This window comes from Somniosus microcephalus, chromosome 18, assembly GCF_052327205.1.
Source record: "Somniosus microcephalus isolate GS21.2 chromosome 18, FLI_Smic_1.0, whole genome shotgun sequence".
NCBI lineage: Eukaryota > Metazoa > Chordata > Chondrichthyes > Squaliformes > Somniosidae > Somniosus > Somniosus microcephalus.
The window spans coordinates 47,490,886-47,512,294 of record NC_141004.1 but is presented as its reverse complement, the minus strand read 5'-3'; the positions used below and the strand labels follow the sequence as shown (position 1 = coordinate 47,512,294).

The window sequence follows — 21,409 nt, the reverse complement described above, 5'->3', positions numbered from 1 at the left end:
GGAGAAAAAATCTGGGAAATTCCTCTCTGACCCATCTGGGCGGGCTCAACAAGGTCAATCAAGTTAAAATTGCGTGGATTGGCCGCATCTCGATGGAGGCGGGACTACAACCCCGAAAGTTGTAGTCCCGCCTCCCACCCGACTCCTGAATGAAAATCCTGCCCGAATTGTCAGCGTTTGACAGCTTTGAGAAGCTGTCAAACACTGACAATCTCTGTTTTAAGGTGAGCCCTTGCACAGAAGGCTCACCAAGACCTCTTTCCTCAGCAGAAAGCAGATGGCTGCTGTATCTGAGAATGCAGCAGCCATTCTGTCATCTCTGCCGTTGAGATGAGGCACCTTTGGATCTTCAACGGTTGAAGCCTGCAGGAAGAAGCAAAGGTAAGGAAACTTTTTTCAACACTTTACACTCACCTCTCATAATTACCTGTCCCCACTTGCACCCATCACTCACCTCTACAGCTGACATTTTGACCCCTCTCACCCCCGCAGACCCACTGCTTGCCTCGTTGACCCTGGCGAGGTTTGCAGCTGTCAGGAAGCCCGCAATTTCAGGCGTAAAATGGGAAAAGCCTCAAAACTGCCTGCTAACCGGCAGTTAATTGGCTCTAATCCCCTTCCCGCCTCGAGGAGACGGGTCCCTGCGCAATTCGGGGACCTGCCTCCCGGGAAGCTGGTACAGAGGCGAGTTGGGAGCGGGGTCGGTACCCCTTCCCAGTTTCTGCCATTTTCCCAGCAGTCCCGCCTCCAAATCCGCCTCCTCAGGGCTGGTAAAATCCAGCCCAGACTGTCCCTCCTAACTTAGTGTCATGCAGACATCTCGCAGGATTGTAGAGCTGGAGAAGGCTACAGAGAAAAGGAGAGATGAGGCCATGAAGGGATTTGAACATGAGGATTTGAGGCATTGGTGGACTGGGGAGCCAATGTAGATCAGTGAGCACAGGGCTGATTGATGAGTGGGATGCGCTCAGGTTTATGGACAGTGGGGGATGGGAGACCGCCCAAGAGAGCGTTGGTATTGTTGAGTCTGGGGGCTGGCAAAAGCATGGCTGAGTGTTTCAGCAGCAGATGGACTGAGGTAGGGGCGAAGGCAGGCGATGTTATGGATTCACATCATTATGTATTTGTAGAGTGAGCGAGTGCCTTCTGTGTCTAGAACTACAGCGAAAAAATAATTTAAACTTATTTTCATTACTTATTTTCTAAAGATTTTTAATCACACTAGCAATGGTTGCAGTACATCTGATCTCTTTAGTTCAATCTTTGGCGACCCTCTGGTGGGCATGTGTCTGTCCAATTCCTCAAAATCTTGGTCAGGTGGGAGAAGGTGGAGAGAGTAGTATGAGCTATTGCCGCTATGCATCAGTCCTATTCCTGGTACTGTAGTGGGGACTGGCTATATTGTTTCGGGAATTACATAGAATTTACAGCACTGAAATAGGCCATTCGGCCGACCTGGTCTACACCAGTGTTTATGCTCAATACGAGCCTCCTCACACCCTACTTCATCGAACTCTATCAACATATCTTTCTATTCATTTCTCCCTCATGTAATTATCCAGCTTCCCCTTAAATGCATACTTAGCATTAATGCAAATCAAGCACCATCATTATAAATAGATGCAATTGTGAAATGTGACCCCCAAAGCTGTAGTAAAAATCTTAGGGGGAAAAAACTGAGTCACACCCCCTTTGGGGCGCTAACTTCACCGGGGCGCTACTCCCGGAAACATTTGCGTCCCCGCGGCCAAAATTCACCAGTAGCGCCCTAAGAGGGAAGCGGGGTGCTACTGGAAGTGCAGGCCTTCCTCCCCTTCTTAAAGGGGCGTTGGCGGCGCCACGCCCAGGCGCTAGTTGCTTTGCGCCCCGACGGGAGGTGCAAAGCAAACAAATATTTAGACCTCAGAGTCCCATGTAAGAAAAACGGAATTGACTTACTCAGCTAATGTGAATCAATAGCTGTGGTTATGATCCGTTTGCAGATCAAACACCCGACTGCCTCGGGCTCATTGCTTGGCATAGTACAAAGTCCAGACCGCTCTATTATGAGTGAGGGTATTAATTGACTTTTCACTTGTTTGGACTGCAACTTCATATCAAGCCACTGGGTGGCAGAGTTGTAAAGCATGCTCAGTCAACGTGCTGCATTAGCCGCGAGCTGCCCCACAGTGGTCTGGCTGGCGGGTCATGTGTGTGGGGAGGAGTCAGGAGTCAAAGGCAGACTGTTCTCACTCTTGGAGAAGTTATTCATTACGCTGACTCTACATTTTATGCTCAGAAAAGAAGGAAAATGACTGTATCTGATGGGAGGAATCTGTGCAAACATACCTGAACTGCTCACCCTTTTAGTGGAGAAGCTTTCGGTTGAACTTGAATCTGTATTTAAGTTAATCTAAACAGATATTAAGACAGTTCTGCGTACCCTACCTCACACAACACAGTATTCACCAACACGAATCACTATTTCCTTTAAACGGAGAATGATGTCACAGCATGTTGCATGCTACGCTATACAGGTCTGATACAGATCTGCACCACCAGAATATGATTTTTTGTAAAGTAAAGCAAAGAGCATGAAGTGTAGCTGAAGGATAGGCGCAGAAGTAGAATGACGGTTGAAGCCACTTAGTGTGATCACCCTCAGGAACTTTGGATTTGATCACAATACCAGATAATAAAACTAAACAAAGTGGCCATTTGTGAAAAATAACATACAATGCCGGAAACGTAAATTGATTTTTCTTCAGTATGATATGACTGTAGCACCACATATATTTTATTTGTTTTACTTACTGGTTCTTTTAATTTTTAAGCTTTATTTCTGTTACAGTACTTTGTAAAAACCTCATGCATATGTGAAGTTGAATAGCCATGGGCTGATCACACTGGCCAAATTCACGTGGAGAGGTAATCACATTAAACTTGACTTTCAGACAAGTAAGAAAATGGTTCTTTTAAAAAGGATCACACGAACTGAACGGTTCCAGATATAGTGATCACACTAAGCAGCTTCTAATAAGATGCATTAACTGTACCACTGCATCTAATGATATCATTATCTGTAATGATAGGACACAATAGGCCTTTATGTGAGGGTTTCGGTTCGCATCAACCAATGGGTCAGTAGAGCTCAAGAATCCAGAAAAGCATTTGGATGTAAGGTAGTGATCTGGGGCTGTTCATTATTTACTCTTTTACATTTTTTGATTCAAATAATGTGGAGCAGTGTAAGTTCCATATTCTGTCCTTGTAATAAAGCAATATTTCAAGTATGGGATTCCAAAAACATTGATGTCGAGTGGATTCCTTGCATTTAGAAAGAAAGATTATGATGCTATTTTCACTGAGCCTCTCTGGCATCATTTTGGGGAAATCAGATTCAATGCTGGTGCCTAAATTGTCCATCAACCTTGCTCCACCATTGCACTCATGCTATATTGCAATACTCCCTCATCAGTGTGCAAATCCAGTACAAACAATTACACCAGTAATATGAGTATTAGTACTGCCCGAGTTTCAAGCCAAAGTGATGAATGACAAGGCAAGACAGAGAAAGACCGACTAGAAGAGACTGGGCTAGATTGGACAGAGAGAGAAAAGTCAGTAGATGAATAAACAAGCAGGTGAGAAGAGGAAAGCTGAGGGAACGAGAAGCAAGAAGATAAAACTAAAAATTTTGGAGAATACAGAAAACCAAAGCCCTGAAGGGATAACTCAGAAGGCTGGAGCAACCAAACACAGTCAATGGGAGATCAAAACAGATTCCGTGGACAAGGTAACAAACATGAATCCAAGAAGGCATCACAATCGAGCAATTTATTATTATTATTAATAATTAGAGTGTGGACTAATTCAGTTATTTAAATGGTTATTTAAGATGTGTCAGATGTTTAACAAATGATCAAATAATCACATGCTCTACTTATTACTGCTGTCATACAACATTTTTGTCTCTTTTTTACATATTTTAGTGATTATTTCAAATGTTGTAGGCTTATTTGCTCTTAATATTTAAAATACATCAATGCTTCCCCCTTCCATCAGGTGGGTAAGACAGTCTAGACCATTAACTTCTCGCAGGAATACTCTCAGTGCTGCTCTGTGATTAGCTGACAGGAAATGCATATGTGTGACTAATCCAGACGGTTTCCTTCCCCCTCATTCTTGTCCCTTTGCAGGTTAAGTGCTCTGCTACGATGAAGTGGTCCTCCAGCAGGCTACACAAGAACTGGTGAAACCTGAAGAATGAGAGAAGCTGACAGTTGGGATTGGGTTTAAACTTGTGCCCTTTATTTGGGATTCTAATGTTCACTCCTGGAACTATCTGGCTGTTCTGCTATAGACTATTTTCTGTTCGCAAATATTTTCTGCTATTCCTTCCTTCTCAAATATCAGTTAGTAACACTCTTACTGATGAATCGGGACACCACAGCTTCCAGCCCCATTCCAGAAATTGATCACAACAGTGATTACATTTCAAAAGTAAATGCTTTGGGATGTCCTGATGATGTAAAAGATGCTATATAAATACAAGTTCTTTCTTAAGATTCCCAGTGCTCACATGCTTGCTGTGCAGTGGCTGAATTATTCCATTTTGTTTTCCATTTCCCTCAGTAGGACAGTGAAAGTCATCTTTCTTCAAAGTCACAGTTTGTTCATTTCTCTCAAGTCTTACTGACAGCTATCACTTCTTACCTTTTGATGGCTTTACCTTTTAGACTTCCTTCCTTCTTGGTTTCACTATCTCCTCTGACTTCAAGTACAACTGTTACAACTCCTCCACCACTAAAGCTGCCTCTATGAAGCTTGAGTTCCTCTTCCGTGCATCTCTTTACAAAGATGTGCGGGTTAGGTTGATTGGCTATGATAAATTGACCCTTAGTGTTAGGGGGATTAAATACGTGGGGTTACGGGGATAGGGTGGGATATGTGTTGGTGTAGGGGTTATGGGGATCGGGTGGGATATGTGTCGGTGCAGGTTCGATGGGCCGAAATGGCCTCTATCTGCACTGTGGGGTTTCTGTGATTTCTGTGATTATGGCTAAGACATGGAACTCATTGCCTGAGGACCCTCAACTTAGCACTCTACAGCACAATACCTTAGGGCATCATTGCATGGTGCCACTGTGCCACTCTGAGTTTGCACACATTTTTGTCCACAGAATAGGAAGAATGAGCACAGCTTTTCCATTGAGTCCTCTGTCCCCCTCCACTCCTGATTACTCAACAATATTCCCACTTCAATGGTAGCCAACATTTTTAATGAGTTCTTTCACTCTGATACCATCCCACTCCCTTTCAAAATCACAGGCCTAGAAATTCAGTTGTTAGTGCCAGCCGCTAGCGCCTTAGGAGGAGGAGAAGTGGGGCGCTAAGTGGCTAGCGCCCGGGCGTGGTGCGATCTATGCCTCTTGCGAACTTCACTCAAGATTTAGCGGCGTCGCTAAACCGCAGCGCCCACTCAGCTGCGCGCACAGATCGTGACGTCATTTCATGGTGCAACGCCCTTGGTGCGCCCCGAACCGGAACTTCAGTGGCGCCGCCCTTCTTTGCGCCTGGCGCCCCCAGCGACTGGTAGAGGGGAACGGTTCCCAGTCGCTGCAGGGCGCGGGGGGCGCTATTTAAAGGGGACTCCTTCTGCATTATAAGTGGCAGCCATTTTGTGCCAATCCTTCTGTGTGAGAGACAGATATTTGGAGAGAGACAAAGGCAGAGAGCTTTCTGCTTTGACTCAGCGCTCGCACAGGTACTTCTGGCTTCAGGCCAGAGCTTTGCACTTGGATTTCACTTTCAGTGCCATAGCCTTGAGTCGCCACATATAATGGGGGCTGCAATGGGTGGAAACGTTGGCTTTCTGCATTGCATTCAAAGGGATCAGAGACGTCGTGAGAGAGTGCCAGTCATGGCCAGATGGAGAAGGGCCAACAGGCGTCGGCACAGGAGGCCTTACCCTCCCAGGGTATACCGCCAGCAGTTCTCATATCTGAACATGTCTGAGGAGCAGTGTGTTCGGAGGCTGCGATTCAGGAGGGAGGTGGTCACTGAGATCTGCCACCTGCTTCGCACAGATCTGCAGCCACAGCTGAGGAGCAGGACATTTCTGTCGGTGGCAGTGAAGGTGACGGTGGCTCTCAACTTCTATGCCACCGGCTCCTTCCGATCCGCTACTGGGGACATTGCCAACATCTCCCAGTTCGCGGTACATTGCTGCATCTGCCAGGTGAACAATGCCCTTTTCAGAAGGAGACGTCAGTACATCTCCTTCCCCATGACCCTGGACAAGCAGCAAGAGCGTGCAATGGGATTTGGAAGAATAGCGGGCTTCCCCGTGGTCCAGGGCATACAACTGATGAACCAGCAATGGTCAGGCCTTACTTCAGGGCTGCAGTGTGCAGGGCATGGCAGCCAAACAAGTCGACCCTCCCCTTTTAAGAGCTGACCGGCGCCAGCGTGTCTGCCTTCATTCAGAAACTCACCGCACCTGCGCTGCGCCCGCCCTCGGTGTTAGCGCCTCGGCTCACCGGCTTAGCGCCTTATGATAGTCGTGCATCGCCTGCTTTAGCGCAGCAGCAACCTCTTGGGGCGATGCAACTGAATATTGGCGAAGGTGGCGCTAAGTTGCGCCGGGCGCTAAATTTAGCAAACGCCCGGCTGTAGCGCCCCAAACGTGGCTATACTGAATTTCTAGGCCACTGTCTTTATTTCCCTACTCAAAAAATCCACCTTGACCCAACTGTCCTCTCTAAACTTGTTCTCCTCTCTAGGGTCCTTGAGTTTGCCCATCACCTCTCAGCTCTGTGCCCATTTCTCATGAAAGTCTCTGTTTGAAACCCACCAGTTTGGGTTTTTCTATCTCACAGCACTGAAACAGCCTTAGCCAAAGTCAAGAACAACATCCTCTGTGAATATGGCTATTGTTGTTTGTGGGACTTTGTTGTGTCCAAATTGGCTGCTGTGGTTCTCTACATTACAACAGTGACTACACGTCAAAAGTACTTAATTGGCTGTGAAATGTTTTGGGCCATCCTCAAGTTGTGAAAGGTCTTTATAAATACAAGTTCATTCTTTCAATCTATGCTGTATGCTCTCTATGGCTTTAATACCCTATTCAACATTGCTATAGCATTTGTCATGGTTAACCATGATATCCTCCTCCACTATCTCTCTGTTGTACAGCTCCCTATAAGTGCTCTTGTGTGGTTCTATTCCTAATAACTGGACAAAGCAAATGCAAACCTGCGATTGCTTCTCTTTGCTCCTCTGCACTGTCACCTGTGGAGACTTTTAAGGATCTATCTTTACCCCCTTCCTCTTCCTTATATGCCCTTTGGTGGTATCATTTGCAGGCATGGGGCCATCTTCTATATGCATGCTGATGCCACCTAACGTTACCACTCCACAACTTCTCTTCACCCCATGTAGTAAGACTGACTGTCTGACATCAAGTCTTGGTTGAGTCACAACTTCCTTCAGCTAAGCATTGGAAAGACTGAAACCATTGTTTTGATGCCTGCCTCAAACACCATTTCTTTTCCACAGATACCATCCATTCCACTGGGCATTCACTCTGACTGAACAAAACCATGTTCAACATTGGTGTTGTGTTTTACCCTGAGCTGAACTTCACACCCTACATCTTCTCTATCACCAAGCCTGCTTACTTCCAAATCTGTAATATTGCCCACTTCCACCTTTACCTATCTGCTGAAACCTTTATCACCTCCTTTTGTCACTTCCACACTTGCTGGCCTTCTCTTATCTTCCCTCCATTCACTCCAACTTGTCCAAAATACAGCTGCTGCATCCTGTCCCATTCATGCATTAACCCCATTCTTAGTAACTTACATTGGTTTCCTGAACCCTAACCCATCCAAAATAAAATCCTCATCCTTGTCTTCAGCTCCTGCTATGGCCTCAGTTCACCCAATCTCTGCAATCTCCTACAGCCTTACTTTCCCTCCCATATCTTTTGATGCTCCAACTCTGGCTTCCTGTGTATCCCCCCTCCTTTCACCCAATCATTGGAAGCAGAACGTTTAGTCACTGTAGCGTTCCTCTCTGAAATTCCCTCCCCAAACCTTTTAAAGACCTCCCTCCTTTAAAGGTCTTCTAAAAATCCACATTTTCTACCTCTCCATCAGTCACTTCTATTAACTTCTCTCGCATGGCTTTATATCTGTTCCTCCTGGTATTTCTCTACAAAGTGGACTTGGATGCGTTGTACATTAAAGGAGCATTATAATTACAAGCTGTTGTTGGCAGAGGACTGGGGCACCACAAATTCAGTAGAGATGTAACCAAAACGGGAGATAATAACTTGCAAAACAAAAGTGTGAGAAGTGTGCTGAAATGCCAGAGAGAAACACAGAGCAAATTTACCTCAGTAAATGCACTTCACAATTAAAACAACTCATTAGAATCTGGGACGACAAAACTTTACAGAAGGAACACCATTGTTGAGAAAAGGTTTTGTGACCAGTAGATTATTGACAACAATTTCAGACACAGCACAACAAATGTGGTATATGTTTTCTACTTTATTCATTAACTATGGTTTGTACATACTGTGCTGGAACCACAAAAACTCAAATGCCATTGTGAGCTGGTACCTAAAGATGAAAGATGTTGCTTTGTGTTTCCAGGATATCAGACCGGGGGATGTAGCCAACAAACGCAGTCTGTGGGAGAACAAGGCCGATGCTGTTGAAAAGGTAATGAAATCAAAATGAAAGAATTCTATGCAAGTAATTTATGCAACTAAATTAAGGATATCATTGTACTTTGAAGTAATAGTGCCTTTCTCTAGTTACCTATTTCTTGATCTTTAAACCAGCAATGCCAATATTCTTTGCCCTGTCAGCAACTGTAGGTCAACTTACAGTGAAACAACTTGGTTTCTCGTGGCTTCCTCAGTAAATAGGTAAATGAATTTAGGTGCAAATACACCAGAGGTAAGTAATTCCAGGTATATATGGAGAGAAGTGCTTCAAAATGTCCATTGTACGTTATATAGTTTAAATGGAGGATTATTGATGAGATGTATGATGTAGGACCACTCAGGAATGAAGGAGGGAATTTAATTGTGTAGAATTAAAATATGGCAGAGATATTAAATAAATACTTTACATCAGTTTTTACAAATAATGGTGTAAGTGAAAATGTAGGTGTACTAGAGGAGGATATGGACAACTGTCAGAGATAACTGTAAAAATGGATTTCTTCTTAAAATAAACCGCAGAACCTTAAGGTGGGCCCTGGTGTCATGTTGAACACGAGGGAAAATAGAAGAGCCCCATGCCAAATTTTTCAATTCTCCTTAAATATGAAAATTGTATCATTGGGATTGGAGAGTAGCTAATGTTTCACCTTTGTTCAAGAAGAGAGAAGGGTATAAACAGGGTAACTATAGACCAGTTACTCTCACGTTAGTTGTGAGCAAGCTCTTATAATTAATAATTTGAGATAAAATTAATGAGCATTTAAAAATGCATGGGTTAATCAAAGACAGTCAGCATAGAACATAAGAACATAAGAACATAAGAAATAGGAGCAGGAGTAGGCCAATTGGCCCCTCGAGCCTGCTCCGCCATTCAATTTGTTAACGGCAAGTTATATTTGACAAATTTATAGAATTTTTTGAAGAAGTGACTACATGAATAGATAACAGGAGTTCTGAAGATGTTTTGTATATAGATTTTCAGCAGGTGTTCGATAAGGGGTCTCACAAGAGGCTTGCTAGAAAAATTCAGCTGTATGGTATAAGAAGTAATGTAGCAGTATAGATAACAATGTAGTAATGTAGCAGTATAGATAACAAGTTGGTTGTTTCAAATTATGCCATGAAGTTAAAGCAGTTTAATACCTTCGTTAAAATATCAGACAGAGGAATTTTATACAAGAAAAAAAACATGAATTTGACTTTAAAACAACAACAGAAAATGCTGGAAAAACTCAGCAAGCCAGGCAACATCCATGCTGAGTTTTTCCAGCATTTTCTGTTGCTGTTTCAGATTTCCAGCATCTGCAGTATTTTGCTATCGTATGAATTTGACTTTAGTTGTTATGAGTCTAAGGTAGGACAAAATGAAAGCTACCAATATGACAGGTATATTAAACAGAAGTCTGCAATGAATTTTGAACTATGTTAGCCAGGCAGCTGTTTACATTAAAGGGTTTTGACCCGAAACGTTGACTCTAATTTCTCTCCATGGATGTTGCCTGGCTTGCTGCGTTTTTCCAACATTTTCTGTTGTTATTTAGCTGTTTACATTAGTTTGAACCTGTGGAAAAAGAAAATGATCACGCTGCCAGCTGCTTTGTTTAACATCCCACAGGCAACACCACTAAAGCAGATTAACTGGTCATTCAGCTCATTGCAGGCTAATGTTTACAGAAGCTTGCTGTGTTTCAAATTGGCTGTGGCTACAAAACAACAGTGGCCTCACTTCAAAAGAAATGTTATGACAATTAAGCAGTTTGTGATGATTTGAGGATGTAAAACATGCTGTTGTAGGAGTCTCTGCACTCCTAACAAAGAATCTATAACTTACTGGAAGTTAACAAACTGAATTTATTGTCTAAGAACTTTACAAAACAAGAAACTACAGGAGAAGCTCAAAACAGGTCTTTTCTCTTTCAATCCACACGAGGACTGGCTGGTCCCGCCCTCTACCTCTGACGTCATGACGTCATCACGTTTCCCGCCGAAGGGGATGTCACGTGACCCACGTGATGACGTCATCGCGTCAGATCGCGATGTTGTCGATCTAGCTCTGTTTAACCAGAGCCAACTTGAAAGGTAATAACATTGGTTACAGACAATTAATGCTAGAGGTAATAACATTGGTTACAGACAATTATGTAAGTCACTTAGTGGTTTTGCCACATACGCCCCCCCCAGAATTGTCTTTAACGAAAAGAGTCAATCGCTGAGGAGGTCAGACAAATCTGTTGGACCGACTCCGAAATTCCCGGAGGGGAAAACGCTGAGCAGGCGGCGAAGTGGTAGGCAGTACGGCGGTGTCAGGTGTTGTAGCGGCCGGCGGCCGGCCGCGGCGCGGAGGCTGCGCCAGCTCGATCGGTCGTTCGAGGTCCAGGTGCGCAGGCTTCAGGCGATCGACAGAGATGTGATCCGGTTTGCCCCCGACGTCAATCACGAAACTCTTGTCCCCTGCCTGCAAAACCTTGAAGGGTCCGGCATACGGCGGTGCGAGCGGGGTACGATGGCCGTCCTGGCGCACAAACATGAACTTGGCTTTCGACAACTCCCCCAGGACGTTGGACGAAAGCAAACCGTGCCGTGAGGTCGGAACTGGGCGGAAACAGCGGGCCGCATCCTGGAGGGTCTCTTTTTGTGTGGCCGCGGACCATGGTCGCGTAGGTAACGGCAGGAATTCACCTGGGACTCGAAGCGGTTGCCCGTAAACCATCTTCGCCGCCGACGACTGGAGATCTTCCTTCGGCACCGTACGGAGTCCTAACATCACCCACGGTAGTTTGTCGACCCAGGATGCATCCAGCAGGCTGGCCCTGAGCGACGCCTTCAAGGAGCGGTGGAACCGCTCGCACAAGCCGTTCGCTTGTGAGTGATAGGCCGTAGTGCGGTGGAGTTTAACGCCCAACACAGAAATCACCTCGTTCCACAGTTCGGACAAAAATTGCGGCCCCCGATCCGACGAAACATCCGCAGGGACACCAAAACGGGCTACCCAGGATGAAACGAAAGCTCGAGCAACGTCCGTTGATGTGGTGGATGTCAGGGGAACTGCCTCCGGCCACCTCGTGGTGCGATCTACCATCGTCAAAAGGTACGTAAAGCCCCGGGAAGGTGGGAGTGGTCCCACTAAGTCAATGTGAATATGATCAAATCGCCGTTCCGGGACCTCGAAGGTGGCGAGCGGGGCTCTGACATGGCACTGCACCTTGGACCGTTGGCAAACAACACAAGTGTTCGCCCAGTCCCTGACGTCCTTGCGTATTCCCCTCCATACGAATTTGGAGACCAGCAGTTTTTGCGATGCCCGCACCCCAGGGTGCGATAGGCCGTGTAAGGCATCGAAAATCGTACGACGCCATTTAGACGGGACGATCGGACGGGGTGCACCCAGCGAAACGTCGCAGAGCAGAGTGGTACCTGCGGAATGGAAAGGCACATCCCTCGGCTGGAGGCTGTTTGGAACCGAACGAAAACCCTGGGTCACCGGGTCGTCCGCTTGGTCAACCGCCATCTGTGCGTAGTCAATGCCCAATTGGACGGCCTGGACGGCGGCGCAGGATAGGCAATCGGCGACGATGTTGTCCTTGCCGGCCACATGTCGGATGTCGGTGGTGAACTCCGATATGTACGTCAGCTGCCGTTGCTGCCGAGCCGACCATGGTTCCGCAGACTTGGCCATTGTGAACAGCAATGGCTTGTGGTCGACAAACGCGATGAAGCATCGTCCTTCGAGGAGGAAACGGAAATGGCGGATGGCCAAAAACAAAGCCAACAGCTCTCGATCGAAAGTACTGTACCGGCATTCATGCCGTTGTAGCTGGCGGCTAAAAAAGGCCAGGGGTTGCCACACACCATCGACCCACTGCTCCTGGACGGCCCCCACCGCGTAGTCTGACGCGTCTGTCGTGAGAGCGATGGTGGCTCCCGGCAGGGGGTCGCATTGGCGAGTGCGGCTTTCGTCTCCTCGAAAGCACGATCCATGTCCTGTGACCATACCACAGGGTCCTTTCCCGTCGAGCCTCTGAGGGCCTCATATAGAGGACGCATGAGCTGTGCAGCCCTGGGGATGAAACGATGATAGAAGTTAACCATCCCCAGGAACTCCTGTAAAGCTTTCACGGATTTCGGTTTTGGGAATGCCGCAATTGCTTCCACCTTGACCCGAAGTAGCGTTGCCCCCGTGGAGGTTATGCGGTGGCCCAGGAAATCCAGTTGCGATAGGCCGAAACGGCATTTGTCCGAGTTAACGATGAGGCCGTGCTGCTGAAGCCGTCTGAAAAGGACCCAAAGGCGCTCAAGGTGTTCCTCCTTGGAGGTGCTGGCAACCAGAATATCGTCCAAATAAACAAACAGAAAGTCAAGGTCCCGCAGGACTGAATCCATGAGGCGCTGAAACGCCTGTGCCATGTTCTTAAGCCCAAAGGGCATTCGCAGGAATTCAAAGAGTCCAAAGGGGGTAATTACCGCTGTCTTTTCGACATCCTGAGGGTGCACCGGCACCTGATGGTAACCACGGACGAGGTCAATTTTGGAGAAGATGGACGTCCCCGCCAAATGTGCTGAGAAGTCCTGTATATGGGGAATGGGGTAGCGGTCGGGCGTCGTTATGTCAGTGAGGCGGCGATAATCCCCACAGGGCCGCCATCCCCCGCCGGGCTTGGGGATGATGTGGAGCGGGGAGGACCAGGGGCTACTGGACCGACGGATGATCCCCATTTTTTCCATCACGGCGAACTCTGCCTTTGCTGCCGCTAGCTTGCTGGGCTCTAAACGTCGCGCCCTGGTGTAAACGGGCGAGCCGATAGTCGAAATATGGTGCTCCACCCTATGCTTGACAGTCAGAGCCGAAAAGTTGGGCTTCGTCAGCTCGGGGAAATCGTCGGGCTGCGGCCGCGCACATGAAATCGTGTGTGATGCAGCTGTGCTGCGCGTCCCCGAAATATCGTCGAGCGTGGTGGCATGAACGAGGCGTCGATTTTTCATGTCCACCAACAGGCCATTGGCGCCTAAAAAGTCAGCACCCAACAGGGCCTGTGAGATTTGAGCGGTGATGAAATTCCAGCTGAAAAACTGTCCACCGAAACATACTCGGACGAGGCGCTTCCCGCAAGTGCGGATCGAACCCCCGTTGGCCGCTTGCATAGGGGGACCACGGCTGCCGGAGCGAAGGTCTATGACTGAGGCGGGCAGTATGCTGCATTGCGCCCCCGTGTCGCATGGAAAACGACGGCCGGAGATGGAGTCGGTTACGTAGGTGAGACTCCCGGAAGCACCGATCGCCATCGCGGCTGCGGGGGAAGTACCGGGACCGGCGTGCTTGACTCACAGCGGTCTATTCGACGGTCTGGTAACGAAAGTGCATGGCGAGCGGCAGCAGCGGGCCTTCGGGCCGAAACGAGCGTGGTAGTAGCAGAAACCGGTCGCCGGAGGCGCCTTTGTCGGAGCCGGGGCCGGGCTCTTCGTGGCGGGGCATTGCGCGAGGGCGCAGTATTGTTGCCGGACCGCGTAAATCTTATCCGCCTCTTCGGCGAGCGCGATGCAGTCTGCGGTTTCTGCTCGGGCGAGGGACGCCTGTACTTGCTCAGGAAGTTGAGTAAGGAACAGTTCGCGAAACAGAAAGCACTGGGGCTCGGACCCCAGGAGAGTCAGCATATGACTCATCATTTCCGAGGGTTTGGAGTCTCCTAACCCTGGTAGAGCCAGTAAACGGCGAGCGCATTCCACTTTGGTGAGACCAAATACCTGCAGCAATCGTGTCTTGATGGCGACATACTTGTCAGCAGTCGGAGGACTCTCCAGCAGGCTGATGATTCTCGACGCCGTCTGTGATGAAATAACTGTGTTCTGATATTTGTACTTGTACTTGTAATGTCTGGAATGTTCCACCGGGGGGAACCACTAATGCTCCTCCCTGGCCCCGCCCCTCTTCTGGTATGTTCTACCAAGGGCTCGGTCGATGATGGACTCTGTTAACTCTGCCATGATTCTTATTTAATAAAAGGCTTCAGTCTTAAGCTTTAACTTCGGATTCGGGCAGTTATTTGGCACATCACCGTCGAGCTCTCGAGGGCGGAGACCACGTGGAGATATCTGGTCTGATCCTGAACGATGTTGCGGAGCTCAAATTGCGCCTCGGCTTGCACAAACCAAGAGGCTGCCTGTTGTTCCCAGAATTGGGGGAGCTTCAAGGCCACTGCGTTGGCCTCCATCACTGGCCTGTGTTCGGTGTTCACCGCGAAAAACGATCACGAGGAATCGGGGTCACCAATGTAGGAGTCTCTGCACTCCTAACAAAGAATCTATAACTTACTGGAAGTTAAAAAACTGAATTTATTGTCTAAGAACTTTACAAAACAAGAAACTACAGGAGAAGCTCAAAACAGGTCTTTTCTCTTTCAATCCACACGAGGACTGGCTGGTCCCGCCCTCTACCTCTGACGTCATGACGTCATCACGTTTCCCGCCAAAGGGGACGTCACGTGACCCACGTGATGACATCATCGCGTCAGATCGTGATGTTGTCGATCTAGCTCTGTTTAACCAGAGCCAACTTGAAAGGTAATAACATTGGTTACAGACAATTAATGCTAGAGGTAATAACATTGGTTACAGACAATTATGTAAGTCACTTAGTGGTTTTGCCACACTGTAATTAATTAAAGTTTTTCTTTATCTAGATTCTTCAAAATTTCTGGCACTATAAGTATTGGCACTACTTTTCTGTAATGTGAGTGTACTTTCTGCCACAACCTGTTGAGGCTGCACCACAGCAATAAAAAAATGTCCTCAGTGATCAGTGCACGGTGCCAAGCTCGGGACACAAAGTTACGAAGTGCTTTGACTAACTCCTTTTCCCTCTGTTTACACAGTCAAATTGAAGAGAATGAGCAGCTGAGAGCACAAGCAGCTGAGAGCTCAAATTACTGTGAATACACAAATTCACACAGTATGTTGAGGCTTGTGAGCAGTTGGTGTCTTACAAAACATGTAAGGAGAGGTCAGAGGTCACCTCTGAGGTCAGATCTAACACTTTGTAATGCATTTCTGTTGAAACACAAAGTGGCATTTGGTTGTTTTAAACATAAAAGCTTGTAAATTATGTTATGGAATATTAAGACACGAATGCTTAATAATGGTTTGTGGGTGGATGCACAAGTGAGTGACCATGATCCAATTCATATGATTTTCTATAATTTACATCCATTTTGCACTGCTTCCTTTGCCTGTAACTAGTGGTGTTCCGCAGGGGTCAGTGCTGGGTCCCCAACTCTTTACAATCTATATTAACGATTTGGAGGAGGGGACCGAGTGTAACATATCAAAGTTTGCAGATGATACTAAGATGGGAGGGAAAGTAGTGAGTGAGGAGGACATAAAAAACCTGCAAGGGGACATCGACAGGCTAAGTAAGTGGGCAGAGATTTGGCAGATGGAATACAATACTGGAAAGTGTGAGGTTATGCACTTTGGCAGGAAAAATCGTAGAGCAAGTTATTATCTTAATGGCAAGAAACTGGAAAGTACTGAAGTACAAAGGGATCTGGGGGTCCTGGTGCACGAAACTCAAAAGGTTAGTATGCAGGTGCAGCAAGTGATTAAGAAGGCCAATGGAATGTTGGCTTTCATTGCTAGGGGGATAGAATATAAAAATAGGGAGGTATTGCTTCAGTTGTACAAGGTATTGGTGAGACCGCACCTGGAATACTGCGTACAGTTTTGGTGTCCATACTTAAGAAAGGACATACTTGCTCTCGAGTCAGTACAAAGAAGGTTCACTCGGTTAATCCCGGGGATGAGGGGATGGACATATGAGGAGAGGTTGAGTAGATTGGGACTCTACTCATTGGAGTTCAGAAGAATGAGAGGCGATCTTATTGAAACATATAAGATTGTGAAGGGGTTGGATCGGGTGGATGCGGGGAAGATGTTCCCGATGATGGGTGAAACTAGAACTAGGGGGCATAGTCTTAGAATAAGGGGCTGCTCTTTCAAAACTGAGATGAGGAGGAACTACTTCACTCAGAGGGTGGTAGGTCCATGGAATATGCTGCCCCAAAAAGCTGTAGAAGCTACATCATTACATAAACTTAAAACAGAAATAGACAGTTTCCTAGAAGTAAAGGGAATTAAGGGTTACGGGGAGCGGGCAGGAATTTGGACATGAGTCTAGGTTCGGATCGGTCATGGCCCTGTGGGTAGCGGAGCGGGCCCAGGGGCCGTGTAGCCTGATCCTGCTCCTAATTCGTGTGTCTAATTCTGTTAGATTCAGGAGATGGTTCTGTGATAGTGGATTGGCGGTTAGGATCAGATCAGCCATGATCTTATTGAATGTCGGGGCAGGCTCGAGGGGCCGATTGGCCTACTCCTGCTCCTATTTCTTATGTTCTTATGTTCTTATGGCCATGTAAGCTTGGCAATCAGGTTTGCTGGGCACTGAGCTCCATACAAAAGCTAGTTTAAAGAGACCAATAGGGAGCTTTTCTCTTGTTGTTGCTGAGGTCTTTGAAAAGTCTTTGTGGTCATCTCCAAAATTGCAGACGACACAAAGCTGGGGGGGCGTGTGTGCTGTGAGGAGGATGCCGAGAAACTACAGGATGATTTGGACAGGTTGGGTGATTGGGCAGAAGCATGGCAGATGCAATATAACGTGGATAAATGTGAGGTTATCCACTTTGGTGTCAAAAACAAGAAGGCAGATTATTATCTGAATGGCAATAGATTGGGAGAAGGGGAAGTGCAACGAGACCTGGGTGTCTTTGTGCACCAGTCGCTGAAGGTAAGCATGGAGGTACAGCAGGCGGTTAAGAAGGCAAATGTTATGTTGGCCTTCATAGCGAGAGGGTTTGAGTACAGGAACAAGGATGTCTTGCTGCAGTTGTACAGGGCCTTGGTGAGACCACATCGTGAGTATTGTGTGCAGCTTTGGTCGCCTTATCTGAGGAAGGATATTCTTGCCATGGAAGGAGTTCAGCGAAGATTCACCAGGCTGATACCTGGGATGGCAGGAATGACGTATGAGGAGAGATTGGGTCGATTGGGCTTGTACTTGCTGGAGTTTAGAAGAATGAGAGGGGATCTCATTGAAACTTATAAAATTCTGGCAGGACTGGACAGACTAGGTGCAGGGAGGATGTTCCCGATGGTCGGGGAATCCAGAATCAGGGGTCACAGTCTAAGGATAAGGGGTAGGCCTTTTAGGACAGAAATGAGGAGGAATTTCTTCACCCAGAGAGTGGTGATCCTGTGGAATTCTCTACCACAGAAGGCAGTCAAGGCCAATTCATTAAATATATTCAAGAAGGAGTTGGATATATTTCTTAAGGCTAAAGGAATCAAGGGGCATGGGGAGAAAGCAGGGAGCGGGTACTGAACTTGGATGATCAGCCATGATTGTACTGAATGGCGGAGCAGGCTCGAGGGGCCAAATGGCCTACTCCTGCTCTTATCTTCTATGTTTCTATGTTTCTATTGCTGTGGTGCTGCCTTTAGCCTATTCCTTGTGCCACAGTGGGGTTTCCTTTGGGAATTTCCCTGTATCTCTACTTCTTGGGTGGACCAACAGAGGGAGGATGCAAGATAGATCAGGCTACACCCAGCTGTTGGTACAGCCACATCAGAATAGAGTCAGAGGTGCTCCACCCTACACTTGTCTGAGGAGACTGCCAACGGTGGCTTGATTCACCAGGGAAGCCTTCACAGAGTTATGATACATGCTGCAATCAGACCTGTTGCTAAATTCCACCACAGCCCTGCCAGATACTGGACGATTTACAATCGTGCTCAGCATTTATGCATCAGGGTGGTTTCAAGCTGCCAGTGGGTCTTATGTTCATTAATAAATAGACATTCTTATTATGAACACAGCTAGCTTTTGCTAGTTACTTTATTGAGCACATGTGGACTAGGTACTGTATCTGTAGAGGCTTCCATCTTGACTGCTGCCTTGTGGGTAGCCTAGTGCCTCATGGGTAATGTAGTCTTAATATATATACAGCTGGGTAGTGTAGTCTTATACATACAGCTATACACAGCTCTACGGCTCCACCTAGTGTCCACTATAGAATGACATGTTATTGATCGTTACAGTGGGGACATCATGAATGTAAAGCAATCAGCTGTGCATAGATGTGTGAAGCAAGTCATGGGTGCTTTGTTTACTCATGCTACGCAGTTCATATGCTTCCACATGAACAGCTGATGGAAGCACGAGAGGGCTGTGCAGTTTTTCAGAATGGCCGGCCTCCCAAAGTTGCAGCAGTGTACAGATTGCAGTTTAGGGGTCCACCACATGTTAATGATCGCTCATGGTTCTCATGGGTTGCCTGCTCCTGCAAGAAGCGTAAAAGAAACAACAAGTTGTAACAAAATGCAGCTTTTTTCCACAGTGTGTGTGTTTTTTTATTTGTTCTGCTTTTTTGTTATGGCACTTTGGGCTGAAAACCAGATTCACTAAAGAAAATAACCCAGTCTACTTGATGTACAGCAGCCTAAGTATGTCTGGTGTTGGTATCGGAGAGATATTAATATATTAACACCTTAAATTGCAACCATGTTTACCTGATTGCTTTATTCAGTAAATTCAGAAGGTCAGTTACAACTAGTGCCAAGTGGACTGCCCCTGCAGCTATTGGTGGACAATGGTCTATTTTGGCTTTTTGTGAAGGTGTATTTGCATATACTTCCAGTTTGAAGTTTACATGTAGACTATTGAATTAGGCAGAACCATGAAGTTGTCACCTTAGAGACAGTTTCTACAAGGTTCAGCCCAGTTTCACTTTGACATCCCGTAGAATCAGATGCAATCATCAGAGAAATATATTTGATTTCTTTTGTTCTGGGTGGAACTTCAAAGGAGTTGGACAGACTTTCCCCAATTCAGCAGTCCTTCTGAAACCATCAGAGAGGCAGAGAGGCAGGAGATTCGAACAGGGGAAAGATGCGTCACAAATTCCATGTAAAGTCATTGTTGAGATATGTTTTAAGAACCAGGTTCACTGTGAATTTTAGTGCAGAAGACATGTTAAATGTCTTAATCTAAATGTACACTCTCGGGAGCCGCAAGCCTACATTTCGTTGTACTGCACTTGTGCACTAACAATGACAATAAAGTTGATTATTATTATTATTATTATGTTCTGAAAATGAACAGCTACGCTCTGCTTATTATTGTTGTTAAAGTTGTTCTATAGTTTATAACCTAAGCCAGAGTTTGATAGGTTGTTTAGTTTATTTTATTGCTGTCTCAAATAAAGGACCTCATGTGATGCTGAATACAGTGACAATAATTTATTTTCAACCTCTGATTTTGCTACAATTATCCAGATATTTGATGGGAGTTTGTAGGGAGTTAGGGCTCGCTTTGTGGGAGTGATCCTTGATGCTGAGCACAAGGAAAGATGCAAAACACATTAAGTTGCAATTGTTAAGTTGATGTGCAGTAAGACCCAAGTGTCAGCATGCAGCCTATAGTTGGTATAATGACATCTACATGTAATTATCAGCTACATTAGATGGGAGGATTATAATCAGCTGCATTAGACGGGAGGATTCTTTTGGGTTGAATGATTATAAGGATGTGAGTGGAGAAACAGTTCCAGGTGGGGCTGGGGTGTAAAGGGCACTCCACTATCTCATGGGTGTCCATTTAAAGATTTTAAGGATTTGTATACTGTATTAATGCCCGTCATGGTTTCTCTAACCTTGGCCTGCTAAAGTCATTGAACATTTTCAGGCACTGTTTCCATGAGTCTAGTGTTGTGGAAAGGGCATTTACACTGGAGGTAACCAACTCCTGCTCCAGCTCCTGTGCTGCTCTACTTGGGGCTCTGGTGTGTACTGCCTCATTATTCAAAAACAATCTCAATGGCACTGTTGGACAAGTGGATTGCTCTGTGGCCTACTTCACTCCTTCAAGATGTTTTTAGACAAAACCTTGCTTGTTTCACTCGTTTTAAATTTCAGGATCCCTGCCTCTGTAGACTGTAACAGGTTTTTCAACCTTGCAGTATCAGGCTATTTCCCAATCAGAGGCCTTTTCTACACCTGGAAACACGCACAGTGTTTCCTGCGGCTTGGGTGGACCTCAGATGTTTAGCTTGGTCATGGTCTGGCTCTATGGGAACGGAAACTGCTTGGCTGCACTTCAAGGACCCATGTCATTTCATGGGTGGTTTCTAAATGTGTGGTAAGATGGCAACAAGTTGTAACAGTGTAGGTTGTTTTCAATGGAAAAACATTTTTGCAGTGTGTCATCACTGCAAGGCAAGCGCGCAACATGAACAGCAGATACTATGATAATATTAATTTATGGTCTTGGCTTGTGTGGAGCATAAATGCTGGCATAGGTCAGTTGTGCCAAATGGCATGTTTCTGTGCTGTAAATTCTTACTAGTTGTGCCACGTGCCATCACATCACACTGATTACATTTCATTTCATTTCCCACAGCCACCTTAGCATCCCTCCCTCACTGAAGATTACTGTAAAATGTATTCCCAAAATGAAAACAACTCAGAAGATTTATATCCTTTAAGACAGAAGCTGACACACTAATTTGGACGTGTACTGCACATCTTGATCATAAGGATACAGAAGCCCTAATTTTTACAGGAACCATTCTATTTATGTGCAGAATGGCCCAGAGTTCATTTTTAATTGTTTGATTTCAACAAGGACCCAGATAGTTGTCCCTTGTA

At 46.2% G+C, this 21,409-nt stretch overlaps 1 protein-coding gene across 6 annotated transcripts in view; it reads left to right on the top strand.

The window, feature by feature from the left end:
• LOC147105258 (uncharacterized) overlaps positions 1 to 21,409 on the top strand; it is a 159,091-nt gene that overhangs the window by 118,349 nt on the left and 19,333 nt on the right. For all 6 annotated transcript variants that reach the window (XM_086011431.1, XM_086011433.1, XM_086011432.1 and 3 more), the window contains one exon: positions 8,643 to 8,711. In XM_086011431.1, coding sequence (XP_085867557.1) covers positions 8,643 to 8,711 — 69 coding nt within the window. The remainder of the gene's footprint in view (positions 1 to 8,642; positions 8,712 to 21,409) is intronic.